The sequence below is a fragment of the Amblyomma maculatum genome, chromosome 2 (assembly GCF_055883805.1).
Source record: "Amblyomma maculatum isolate TAMU_Amacu chromosome 2, ASM5588380v1, whole genome shotgun sequence".
NCBI lineage: Eukaryota > Metazoa > Arthropoda > Arachnida > Ixodida > Ixodidae > Amblyomma > Amblyomma maculatum.
This window is the reverse complement of record NC_139345.1, coordinates 192302801-192316283: the sequence shown is the minus strand read 5'-3', so window position 1 is coordinate 192316283 and position 13483 is coordinate 192302801. Positions and strand designations below refer to the sequence as shown.

The following is a 13483-nucleotide window of genomic DNA, read 5'->3' as shown; positions in this document are numbered from 1 at the left end:
GAGATTGGAGAAGGTTTCCCCTAGAAGGTGCCCCGCCGGGGTGGTGCAGTGGTAAGACGCCCGACTACTGTGCCGGAGTACCCGGGTTCGAACCCGACCTCGGCGGCTGCGTTTCGATGGAGGCGAAACGAAGAGGCGTCGTGTGCTGTGCGATGTCAGCGCACGTTAAAGATCCCCAGGTGGTCGAAATTACTCCGTAGTCCTCCACTACGGCTCCTCTTTCTCTCTATCCACTTTCACTCCCATCTTCCTCCCTTCCCTTACGGCGCGGTTGAGGTGTCCACAGAAAACAAGTGAGACAGTTACTGCGCCTTTCCCTTCCTGTAAATAAATCAGTTTTTTTTTTCCCCTAGAAGGATAAGAGCTGGGGCGGTCGGTAACATGCCGGTGGGAATATCAAGCAGACATTCTATAATATGCGTTATGGCAAGCTTTCGTAAAAAAAAAAAAAAAAAAAAAAAAAACAAGAGTAGGGCGCGCAGGCTTTTCTGGCAGACGGCGCGTTCAGCGTGTCTTCTCTCTTTGCTACGCGCTCTTTTTTGTCACGTTCAACGCGCTAGGTCAACAAGATAGTTGGTTAGTAAGCGACAGCAAAGCTGTTACGTGTGCACAAACGAGCGTCTGAAGGTGCAAATGTTTCCAAACCACGCGCTCCCCTCCGCTATTTCGAACGCCCATATCCTACTCCACGTGATTCCGTTCTCTCAACAGTATGTATGGGATGGATGGAATATAGGAGCGTCCCCTTTGAAACGGGGTGGCAGCAGTAGCTATCATGCTCATTTTTCTCCCTATATCTTAATTATTGTTTTAGGTTGTTTAACTATACCATCATTTTATTTATAAAATTTTTGTTTCTACATTACTAACATTATGTCACTTCTCTGCTTTTAAGCCACCAATCTTCCAGCCGTTTTTTGCTAGCTTCCACCGCCGGTTTATTCACCCGGCCACTGGTATCTCTAATCCCCAGAACTTCAGGAACAGTGATTGCGCCTGCATCAACTTCCGCATGGATACCATTACATTCGAGTATAATATGGTCAATAGTTTCACTGGAGTTACCACATACAGCACATGCGTCATCTTCATTGTTAAATCTCTTTTTGTAGCTACGTGCTCTAAGGCACCCTGATCTAGCTTCACAAAGTAGGACACTGCCTGTTGAGTTATCAATGAAAGCTTCCTTCCTGATCTGCATTTTCCAGTTTCGGTATAATTCCACACTCTGTTTCTTCTCCATCGAATTTATCCAATTTTCACCTTGTGTGTTTTTCACCTGTTGCTTAATGCTCTTTATTTCTCCGTCCTTGTGACTAGCATACTTACTAGTTAGTTTCCTAGTTCTTTTCCTCCATTGTGAGTAAACGCTTTTTAAGTACAAGTATTTAATTACTTTAGCTGTCAATCTGTTACTGTCCAATTTCCTAAGGTTTCCTCATATAATATTTTACTCTGAGCTTCCCGTACTTCGACAGATGCCCAGCCCATATCTCCCTGTACAGCCTCATTTGTGGTTTTGCCGTGGGCACCTAGTGGTAATCGTCAAACGGCTCTCTGATTTATTTCTAATGTCGACTGTAGCTCTGACTTTAGGCACAAAACCGCATTTCCGAAAGTACGTCTGGGCACCGTAATTCCTTTCCAAATACCCCTCAAAACCTCATACCTGTTGTATCTCCACAATTCCCTATGCTTTATTATCCCGGCATTCCTTCGCCCTTTGGCCTTAAGTGATTGCTCATGCTTTCCAATGTATGCCAATCCTTCGTTTACACATACCCGCAGATATTTATATTCTGCTACTCTGGGTATTTCATGGCCTTGTATTTTAAGACCCTGATCAGTTAAGTCGTTGAAAATCGTCAGACCCGACCTAACTTCGCTAAAACTGAAGCCTAGAGCGTCCCCTTTGTCTCCGCAATACTTAACGAGAGTTTGCAATTCTTCCAGATTCTCAGCTAGCAGCACAATATCGTCTGCATACATCAAACCGGGCAGGCGCTGGTCTACCGCCTTTCCAGCTATTCTATATGACAGGTTAAAACCTAGGTTACTCTCTTGTATCCTCCGTTCCAGGTTTATCATATAAAGCATGAAAAGCAGCGCTGATAGAGGACAACCTTGTCTTAATCCTTTGCATACTTTGACACCTTCCGTACTTTTTATCCGTTCCCATGTAATTTCTACTATGTTATATCCCGGTATATTTCCTGTAGGAACTCTATTATCTCATATCCGATACCTTCTTCTTTTAATATGTTCCACAGGAGTTCCCTGGTTACATTGTCGTACGCCCCGTTTATGTCCATGAAGGCCAAATATAAAGGTCTATTTTCCACTCTAGATATTTCGATGCACTGGGTAAGCACGAACAGGCTATCCTCTAAGCGCCTGCCATTTCTAAAGCCGTTCTGAAGTTCTCCGAGTATCTTGGTACTTTCTACCCATGCTTGCGCCTTTAATTACACCGCCTGCATGGCCAACCTGTACATAACAGAAGTTATGGTAATCGGCCTCTAGGATTTTATGTGCATCGTTTCTCCTTTTCCTTTATAAATCGAATTCATTTTACTCTGCCGCCAGCTGTCCGGAATCTGCTTATTCGTTATGACTCTTTCCAGAGCTTTTAGCAACGTTTCCTTACTTTTTGGAGAAAGTTCATTAATCAGCTTGATCGGAAGTCCAACTATCCCTGTAGATGTGTTTTTAGGAATATTTTTTTTCTGCCCTTTTCCAGTTTAGATTGGTCAGTTCTAAGCTGCTTTGTATTCTGCTACCTTGTGTTGCTTTCTGATTTGCGGAGATTACCCTATCGTCGCTCTTAAATGACTCGGCTATAACTGATGTAATGTAGTTCACTGCGTTGTCTCCCTTATAACAATTTCCCTCGTTATCTTGAATCCGATCCCGCTTTCTTTGATTCTTTTTCCCTAGAGAGCTTATAAGGTTCCAGAATTTTCTTGCTCCGCCTCTAGAGGCATCGTGTATGTCAGCCATCCAGCGATCAGTAGACGGTTTTATTTTACTTTGGACGAGGACCTATACCTCAAGTTTCTTTCGTCCATATGATTCCCATTTTTGGTCGATTTCCTCCGGAGATACCTGCGCTTTCTTTGCCACTCGGTGTTCCCTTGAAGCAGGCCGTCGTTGTTCAATAGCTTCCCTGATTTCCTTATTCCACCAGCTCCGTGGCTTCCTCTTTCCATTCCAGCGGTTTGCTACTTTAACCTCCTGAATTTCCCTCCTTATGAGTAGTTCTACCTGTTCATAATCCCAGTCTTTCATGGGGCTTTTCTCTATTGCTTTCTCTATGTCTACTGCTATCTGCGCTATTTGATCGTTGTTTAATTTTGCGTTTACTTTTTGTCTAAGTTTCATTTCTCTTTTCATCAAGGGTCCCATCTGCAAACTAATACGTTTATGATGACTTCCCAGACTACACTCCCCTTCTTCGTCTATTTCCATTTTTGTGACCTTGCTATAAATTTTCTGCGACATTAGACAATAGTCAATGGTCGTCTGCCTGTTGCGGAATTCCCACGTGATTTGGCCTTCACATTTTGTTTCTCTATTTACTATAACTAGATCGTGTCGCTCACAGAAATCTAGCATTAGCTTCCCGTTACAATCCGTGTATCCATCCAGATCGTCGATGTGGCCGTTCATGTCCCTCAGAAGAATAACATTGGCCCCGTCTCCAAACTGGGTTATATCGTCACTGGGACATTCAACAAGATCCTTGTTTTCTTGCCTGCATTGGTGTCCTGTTCCTAAATAAACTACCCCTAGCCATGTCCTTATGCCGGAAATTGTTCCTGATACCCAGATATGTTCTTTATAAGATGATTAATTTCTTTGCCAATTTGTTCCCTGGTGTATCAACATATCTACCCCTCTACTCTTTTTTTTCCGTTCTCGTTCTGTTGCACCTTTCCCAGATGTAGCCTTCTATAAGCGGCGGATCCTGAGATGAGTCTCGCAAAGAGCATACACACCTATTTTGTCATCCTTCAACTGCTGTTCTATCTAGCCATTTCGGTCTTTTTCTACCTCCTTACATGTTTATGTAGCTAATCCTAGTGTTAAATTTCTTTTTTGTACTTTTCTTTCTCGACCTCCTCCTTGCCATTTTTGGGGGCTCAGCTTCCGTTATTATACTTTTTTCTGCTTCACTTCTAAGTACCTTTGTGCACGGAGTCCTCGCGGACCTCCTAAAAAAGCTACAGCCCTACCTGCCAGGTGCCAGCCGATCTCTGCTCCCACCCTTCTGTTAAAATGAATGCCGTCTCGCTGAAAAGCCCTACCAAAACCAGCTTTAAGCACCTCCCTGTTTACCTCAACCACTTCGAAACGCTTCTCCAGGCTTAACTTCCTTATGTCCTGATTGACTGTCACCACGTCCTTTTCCAGCTTTCCGTTCGATCCCAGCACCTCCGGTAATGTGCATACACCTATCTGCGCTTGCTGTGCTATCTCCCTGAAATCATCAACTCCCTCAGCTAAACTTTCCACCACTGCTGCAGCGTCACCATTTAGGACATCGTTTAGCCCCGCGGCTACTATCACCATACTGCGCTCTGCGGAATTTTTCAACAGCCTATTGTTACTCTGTTTCAGCACTGCCCTCATTGTGCTCCCTGGGAAGGCTCCAACTAACACTCGCTTATCACCCTTTACACGTTCCAAGATATCTCGCTTGCACCTGCTCATGTTAGAATCTCCGGCGATAAGCACCTGGGCCTTCTCTCTCCCTCTCCTAACTGTTGGCTCCTGCTTTCGGTTATCTGTGTCCTTCTCTCTGGGATTTTCATTCTTCCTTACTTCTTTCTTTTTTTCCGGCTTCTTAGTAGCTGCTTCTATATAGCTCTGTCGGTTCGGATCCGCCTGACCTACTTTGTTTATGCCTTCCATGCCAGTGCTGGTCCCATCCACGCGGCCCGCACTGGAATGTTCGTCCTCGTTGTTTCCAAGGACAAAATCTGCCTGACCTACTTTGCTTACGCCTTCAATGCCAGTGCTGGTCCCAGCCACGTGGCCCGCACTTGAATGTTCGTCCTCGTTGGTTCCAAGAATAAAGTCGGCCTTTTTTTTTTCATTTGAGGAAGTTGTCCAAGCAGTTTCTGATTTTGTGCCCTTAACAAACGTACTTCATTTTCTAAATCATCCACACGAAACACTAAATTGCCCGTTTCTTGATCAAATCTATCTAAGCGCGCACTCACCACGAAACACCGACACAAAAAGTCGCTGCCTTCCGCTTCACCTACAGTCAAAACGCGTTTCCTTGAGATTAACCTGCGCCTCACACTGAGCACACTTTACCTTCTTTTGATTGCACATCTTAAGCATATATCGACTGAACTATATGTATTACGAATTCTCAGAATATACAAATTGCCAAACGAAGACACTATAAACGACTAGCAAACACACGTCAAAATCAATTCTGCGAAAGCCAATAGCCCAGCAAAAAAATAATTTATCTAAACACAATAGTTAAAACATGAACGCCGAGAAAACCTAGCTGCCGGCACGAAAAACCAGGCTGCTAGGACAAAGAGCTAGAATCTATTCTTTAGGCTGCACCTAACCTAACTAGCTGAAAGAGAAATAAAGTTAATAAAAGAAAGAACTCATCTGTTTGACGCTTCGGAAGCTCCCGCTGCCGCCAGTCCGTCCGTTTCCGGTAGCCACGTGCAATCGGAGGAGCGATGGAATACGCGTCCACGCTACACGGCTGGCAACTGGCCTTTAGGATCCTCTGAGCCGCGTAACCTGGTGAAATATAGCGGAACTATTGTAAAAATGAATCTGTGGGATTCTATCACACTTCTACTCCTGCGGAAGATGCACACATGCGTGTTCCTAAATGGCGATATTGGGATACTAAGAGGAATTATTTCTTCGTGTTCACAAGCAGGCTTCTGAAGTTGTGTTGTACGTGTGGCTACCGCTGCACGATGCCAAAAATGGACTCTTAAGCCTGAATAAAAAATAAAGACACCTTAGCTACCACCATGGAGCCACCCTATCAGCCAGCTGCTGCTGGGAAAGAATATGGGGTTAGCAGACGACCCTATACTGTCGTCTGCTTGCAATCATGCTGAAGCCAATATATTCATATATTATTTCAGTAGAGAAACGCCAAAATTTTCTGAAGTTTCTGAAATAAAAAGAAGAGAAGTGTATACAATACTGCCTGTACACAATAATATTACCGTCTGCTAAGGGTGTCTGCAAAATGCTTTGTTGCTTTCTCGCTTAGAGACGAGGTACTCTAGCGCGGAGTGGTTGCCGCCAAGGCACAGCATGAATGAGACAGCGAAAGCAAAATGTGTTTACGTAGAGCTATCATGTGGAGACAGAGAAATAAATGTTTTTACTTAATGTACGTATATTTCGAAGAGCGTTTTTTTTTTTTTTTTTCAGTAGATGCAGACGGCAGCACGAGCGTTTCCCAGCCGAGAGAGCAGACGTCCGAAAGCATTAAGCATCGCGCGCGGCACACAACGTCTGTTCGGTCCTTCCTTCTTCTTTCGTGAAATGTATCGGCGATTATGCTTTTTCGGGAGTGAATAATGGCACGTATTGAACAGCTGACAAAGATGGAGAACTCCAAGAAATGAGGGCGGCCAGGAAAATTACCTGGAACGAGCAAAAAAACTTACCGGCATGTGTCCCCAGCCGACTGCAAAAGAATGATCGGTGTAGCTAGGCGCGGTGGAGACCTGAATCAGCTTGCTGCTGCATTTGGCATAAACATAAAGACTGTTTGGTCTATTGCAGCCACTGATAGAAAACAAACAAAGAAGTGCGGTGGCTCGGTCCAGGCGTTTGGCCTAAACATCAACGGTGCATTGTGTGATATTGTTGGCAGTAATCCGTCATCAACCCTGGTTGAAATCCGGAGTGGTCTCATAAAACCGTTTCCGGAAATTGAGATCAGTAAATCCACTATCGACCGCCTTCTCGACGGGCATGGCTGCACTCTCAAGCTTGCCACGCCAATGCCAATGGAAAGGAACCGTTGTGATGTGAAGCGCTACCACCGAGGATACGCCCAATGGCTGGAGGACTACGGAACCACTGTAGCCCGCTACTACATGGACGAACCAAACTACAGTGTGTGATGTTCTCGAAGCTTCGCCAGATCTAGGCGCGGTGGGCCAGAGGTTTGACTCTTGCCTAGCACGAAAAGTGCAAATGTGAACATATTGGCCTGTATCTCCCTAGATGGACTGCTTGACTACAGGGTAGTTGAAAAAATTCACTGCGCCGTATTTAATGAATTCTTTACTGAAGCTTCACAGAAAATATGGGAACAAGACCTTGATTAGCAAGCAGTTTCACATTTGACATCGCGGCAGCCATAGCTGCGCCGAAAGCGCAATCCTCGCCTTAGAATGCCATGCTATGAGAATGCTGCCTCCAACAGCCCATGTTTCAATCCCATAGAAGAATGTTTTTTAAAACTCAAATCCTTAGTGAAAACATTCTTGCGTGAGAATCAACAGGATTTGTTGACAACCCCAAAAATGTGACAAATAAAGTCCACAGACGTGCACTCTTGGCTGATGCCGCGAAGAGATTGAGCCTTCCGAATGCGCAGCATATGACAGATACAACTTTTCTTTCGTTGAGCTGGCGCTAAATGGGGATGACATGTAAAATTAACACTATAGTTCAACGTGCACTACTCGCATGTCCGAAGATATTGTCACGTAGTGGTGACGAGGTCGACGAAACAGATGAAGGGGTCGATGATTGCACTAAAGAAACTCTTTATTTGGGCTGACTTGCGCCCGCAAAAGAAATAAGCAACTCGGCGGCGGCGAAAGAAACAAACGTGCTCGTCGATCGTCGAACAAAGAATGCCCGTCACACTCGGCAACGCTCAATTTAAAGGCTGCACAGAACAATCTAGATAACATCGCAAGCGGTCCAGAATCAGAGTGATAAGCCTGTATGCCGGCGGCTGTTAAAAAACAACAAATACTGTTTTCGCGGCATTACTCCCCCCTTAAAAAAAACATCGCCTCGATGTTCCAAAACAAAGGAACTTAAACATAAGCACTGCAAATTTTAAACACCACACATTCTTTAACGCGCGTAATATGGCTTCATTCGTACAACATGTAGTTTCTGGGCGTGCGCGTTGCCGTTGTGATGCTGACATTCCGTCGGGAATGACTTCATAGTCTAGTGGGCCGACGCGGCGAATGATTTTGTATGGCCCAAAGTATCGACGCAACAACTTTTCAATTATTCCGCGACGGCGAACAGGTGTCCAAACCCACACTTGGTCTCCTGGATTGTACTCTGCGTGGTGTCGTCGTAAGTTGTAGCGTCGGCTGTCGGTGCGCTTGTTGCCTTTAATACGCAGCCGTGCGAGTCGTCGGGCTTCCTCTATACGCTGCAGGTAGGCGGCGACGTCGAGGTTGTCCTCGTTGGTTACGTGCGGTAGCATTGCGTCGAGCGTCGTCGTGGGCTCCCTACCGTACACAAGCTTGAACGGAGTCGCTCTGGTCGTCTTCTGGACTGCCGTGTTATACGCGAAGATTACGTACGGCAAGATGGCGTCCCAGGTCTTGTGTTCAGCGTCGACGTACATAGCGATCATGTCAGTGATCGTTTTGTTCAGGCGCTCCGTAAGGCCATTGGTCTGGGGATGGTACGCAGTTGTTCGTCGATGGCTTGTGTGACTGTATTCCAGGATGGCTTGCGTCAACTCGGCAGTAAACGCCGTTCCCCTGTCCGGGATGAGCACTTCTGGGGCGCCGTGTCGCAAGAGAATTTGTTCGACAAAAAATTTGGCGACTTCTGCCGCGGTACCATTTGGTAGTGCTCTTGCTTCGGCGTAACGGGTAAGATAGTCAGTGGCCACGATGATCCACTTGTTACCCATAGACGAAGACGGAAAGGGGCCGAGGAGATCCATCCCAATTTCTTGAAAGGGCAGGATTGGGGGCGGAATCGGGTTTAGTAGTCCTGCTGGTTTGATCGGCGGCGTCTTGCGTCGTTGGCACTTACGACACGTCTTCACGTAGTGGGCAACTTCGGCAGGCAGTCGCGGCCAGTAATACTTCTCCTGGATTCGACGCAACGTGCGCGCAAATCCGAGGTGGCCTGCTGTGGGCTCAACGTGCAACGCCTGCAGAATTTCTTGCCGAAGGGTTTTAGGCACTATGAGAAGCTGCGCGGCCTTGTTGGGTGCGAAGTTCTTCTTCACGAGGAGGCCATTGTTTAACGTGAAGGATGATAACTGTCGCCTGAACACACCAGGAGGGGAAGCGGTCTTTCCTTCCAAGTAATCGGCTGGCGCTTACCGGTCCCAAAAAGGCGTCATCGTCATCGTCCTTCGGGGTAGAATCGACGGGAGCGCGGGATAAGCAGTCAGCGTCGGAATGCTTTCGGCCCGACTTATACACTACAGTCATGTCAAATTCTTGAAGTCGTAGGTTCCATCTGGCAAGGCGGCCGGAGAGATCTTTCAAATTAGCCAGCCAGCAGAGCGCGTGATGGTCGCTTACCACCTTGAATGGTCGGCCGTATAGGTATGGACGAAAATTAGAAGTAGCCCAGATGATCGCAAGGCACTCCTTCTCGGTCGTCGAGTAATTGACTTCGGCTTTTGTGAGAGACCTGCTAGCGTAGGCGATTACTTTTTCCTGTCTGGCAGTCTGGACGAGAACGGCTCCTAGGCCTACACTGCTCGCGTCGGTGTGAATTTCGGTGTCGGCGTTTTCATCAAAGTGGCCACGTACAGGAGGGCATTGCAGGCGGCGCTTCAGTTCGTCGAAGGCTTCTCCTTGCGGCGCTTCCCATTTAAAAGGTACGTCAGCCTTTGTAAGCTGCGTCAACGGTTCGGCGATCCGCGAAAGGTTTCTGACAAATCGTCGATAATAAGCGCACAGCCCAAGGAATCAGCGCACAGCTTTCTTGCCGGCAGGCGGTGGGAATTGTGCGATTGCAGCTGTTTTCTCCGGGCCTGGGCGAATACCGTCCTTGCTAACGATGTGACCTAGGAATCGGAGTTCTTCGTAGGCGAAGTGACACTTCTCTGCTTTTAGCGTTAGCCCCGATGACTTGATTGCTTCCAGCACTGTCTGTAGTCGTTTTAGGTGGTCTTCAAAGTTTGACGAGAAGACAACAACGTCGTCCAAATATACCGAACAAATTTGCCACTTCAAGCCTGCCAGGACTGTGTCCATTACTCGTTGAAACGTGGCTGGTGCGGAGCAGAGGCCAAATGGCATCACCTTAAATTCATAAAGGCCATCCGGTGTGATGAATGCGGTCTTCTCGCGATCTCTTTCGTCGACCTCAATTTGCCAATATCCGCTCTTCAGGTCCATCGATGAGAAGTACCTTGCATTGCAAAGCCTGTCGAGAGTGTCGTCGATGCGGGGAAGCGGGTAGACATCCTTCTTCGTTATGCTATTCAAGCGGCAGTAATCAACGCAGAAGCGAAGTGTGCTGTCTTTCTTCTTGAACAAAACGACTGGTGCTGCCCAGGGGCTGTTCGATGGCTGTATTACGTCATCACGGAGCATTTCCTCAACTTGATCGCGAATGGCCTGGCGTTCTCGCGGTGATACACGATAAGGGCTTTGGCGCAGAGGTCGGGCGTGTTCGTCCGTTATTATGCGATGCTTGGCCAGTCGTGTTTGTCAAATGTGGGCTGACGGAATAGGTCCTGTGCGTCTTTCAGCGTTTGGTTGTGGAGGGTGAATACATCTCTGAGGTCCACTAATTCGTCGAGAAAGGCGATCGTCATGCCCTTGTTGAGATGCCGGTATTCTTCGGTGAAGTTTGTTACCAGAACCTGAGCTTGACCTCTCCGGAATTTCGTGATGCCTCTTGCAATGCCGACACCTCGTTCTAAGAGCAATTGGATATTTCCTTCGACGATGCCTTCAGCGGTTTCGATGTTGGCGCTACCTACGCAGACCGCGATACTGATCGGGGCGGGACGTTCAATTCTTCGTCGAGGACGTTTAGAGGGATGTATTGCATCGACGTCGTCGTAGCATTAATGGCTTTGTCTGCAGAGAGCTTGATGAGCTTGGATCGCAGGTCGATGATAGCCCTATGTTCATTTAGGAAGTCCATGCCTAAAATCACGTCGCGGGAGCATTGCTGCAAGACCACAAAGCTGGTGGGGAAAGTACGCCCATTTACGGTTATTCTTGCAGTGCATCGTCCCGATGGAGTAATCAGATTGCCACCTGCGGTGCGAATCAGCGGGCCATCCCAAGCGGTGGTGACTTTTCTGAGCTGAGAGGCTAACGGTCCACTAATGACTGAATAGTAAGCTCCGGTGTCTACTAGGGCAGTGACTCTGCGACCGTCGATATCAACTTCAAGGTCACTTGTTCGCGTCCTCGCATTGCACGTTGGCCTTAGTGTCCGATCTCGGCTCCGTCGTTTCTTCAGGTCATGGCCGGGGCATACCGTTGTTACTTCGCTGGGCGGCGGTGTCTGCGTGAACTCTGGTCGTGTTGTCGATGTCGTCGTGTGGAGCGGCGATGAAATGATTGCGTCGTCGTTAGTGGTCGTCGGCGGCGGAGGATCTTCGTCTTTTCGCCGTTGAGCAACCTCACCTCCAAAGGTTGCTGCCTTTAGTTTCCCCTGCGCGGGCTTGGGGACCTTCCGCGCATACTCTCATCATAGTTACGGCCTGGCGACGCAAAGCGGGCATTGTACGGCGATGGGGAGCGTGATAGACGCCTTGGCGACGAGTGCTCTCCGTTGCGCAGGAAGTCGTTGATTTCCTGTGGTCGCTCGCCAAGACGGGGACGTGGGGCGTCGACAGCGAAACCACGGAGGCCGATCCGCCTGTACGGGCAGTGGCGGAGGATGTGTCCTGCCTCACCACAATGAAAGCAGAGCGGTCGGTTGTTTGCTGTCCTCCAGGCATCGCACTTTCTGGGGCTTGGGGGTCGTTGGTAGGCTTGGCGGGCGGGGGCCAAGGGGCGGTTTTCAGGAACAGGACGGTAGCGGCGAGGGCTGGGAAAGTCATCACGTCGGGGCGGAGGGCTACGTAATGCACCAGCGTAGTTTATTGCTGATGCCTCTTGAGCTGGAACAGTAGCAGCCGTCGCTTGAGGAACGCCCAGCGCCTGCTGAACTTCTTCACGGACGACCTCCGCGAGCGTCGCTACCTGGGGTTGTTGCGATGATGGCAGCATTCGGCGGAGCTCCTCTCGCACGATCTCCCGGATTATGTCCCGAAGGTTGTCTCTGCTTGCAGATGCGCTGGGGTAGTGGCATGAGTAGTCTGGTTGAAGTGGTCGCTCGAAGTGGCGCATCTGGGTGTCCATTGTCTTCTCGATGGTCGATGCTTCACTTTCAAATTCTTCCACAGTTTTCGGCGGGTTCCGGACAAGCCCCGCAAAAAGCGACTCTTTAACTCCTCGCATTAGGAATTTCACTCTCTCACCTTCGGTCATGCTAGGGTCGGCGCGGCGAAACAGGTGTTTCCTCTCCTCTACGTAGACCAGGACGGGCTCGTTTGGTAGTTGAATTCTTGATTGGAGGAGGACCTGAGCTCTTTCTTTTCGGACAGAACTTGTAAAGGCCGTCAAGAACTGTGCTTTGAATGTCTCCCAATCCTTGAAAGAAGTCTCGTGATTTTCAAACCAAATTCGGGCATGTCCTTGAAGAACAAAGTAGACCTGCCTGAGTTTCGCAGCGTCGTTCCAGCCGTTGAAATCTGCCACACGGTCGAAAAGGTCCATCCAATCTCCTGCATCTTCATCTGGTAGTCCATGGAAGCAGGGGGCTCACGGGGTTGGACGAAAACAACCGGTGCTGTAGGCTGGGCCATTGTCAGCGTCGATGCCTTCCGAGATCGAATGGGGTCAGGCAGCAGACCGTGTTCGGGTTGTAGGCCTTGAAGTCGGCGGCTGGCGTGGTGATCTGTAGGCTGGTCTTCCAGGGCTACAGGAACACGGCTTGGGTCTTCGCTTGAAGGATCAAAGGCAGCACCTCCACCAGATGTCACGTAGTGGTGACGAGGTCGACGAAACAGATGAAGGGGTCGATGATTGCACTAAAGAAACTCTTTATTTGGGCTGACTTGCGCCCGCAAAAGAAATAAGCAACTCGGCGGCGGCGAAAGAAACAAACGTGCTCGTCGATCGTCGAACAAAGAATGCCCGTCACACTCGGCAACGCTCAATTTAAAGGCTGCACAGAACAATCTAGATAACATCGCAAGCGGTCCAGAATCAGAGTGATAAGCCTGTATGCCGGCGGCTGTTAAAAAACAACAAATACTGTTTTCGCGGCAATATTTCTCGGTAGAGGAATAGTTTTATATACGCAAAATAGCTTTTTGTCTATCTAATTGCTTTTATAAAGTTCTGCGCTGACGTATTTCATGATCACTCGCATCATGTCAGTGACACACGCATTTTTCTTGCTTGAAAGCAAGAGCCGGATCTAGCGCGTTGGCAATCACTAAACCATAAAACTT

General features: G+C 48.2%; 1 protein-coding gene across 1 annotated transcript in view; it reads left to right on the top strand.

The window, feature by feature from the left end:
* Positions 1-7133, top strand: part of LOC146200791 (uncharacterized) — a 46334-nt gene extending 39201 nt beyond the window's left edge. The window contains exon 4 of the mRNA XM_084592430.1: positions 7025-7133. Within this exon, the coding sequence (XP_084448556.1) occupies positions 7025-7133 (109 nt within the window). The remainder of the gene's footprint in view (positions 1-7024) is intronic.
* The last annotated feature ends 6350 nt before the right edge of the window (positions 7134-13483 follow it).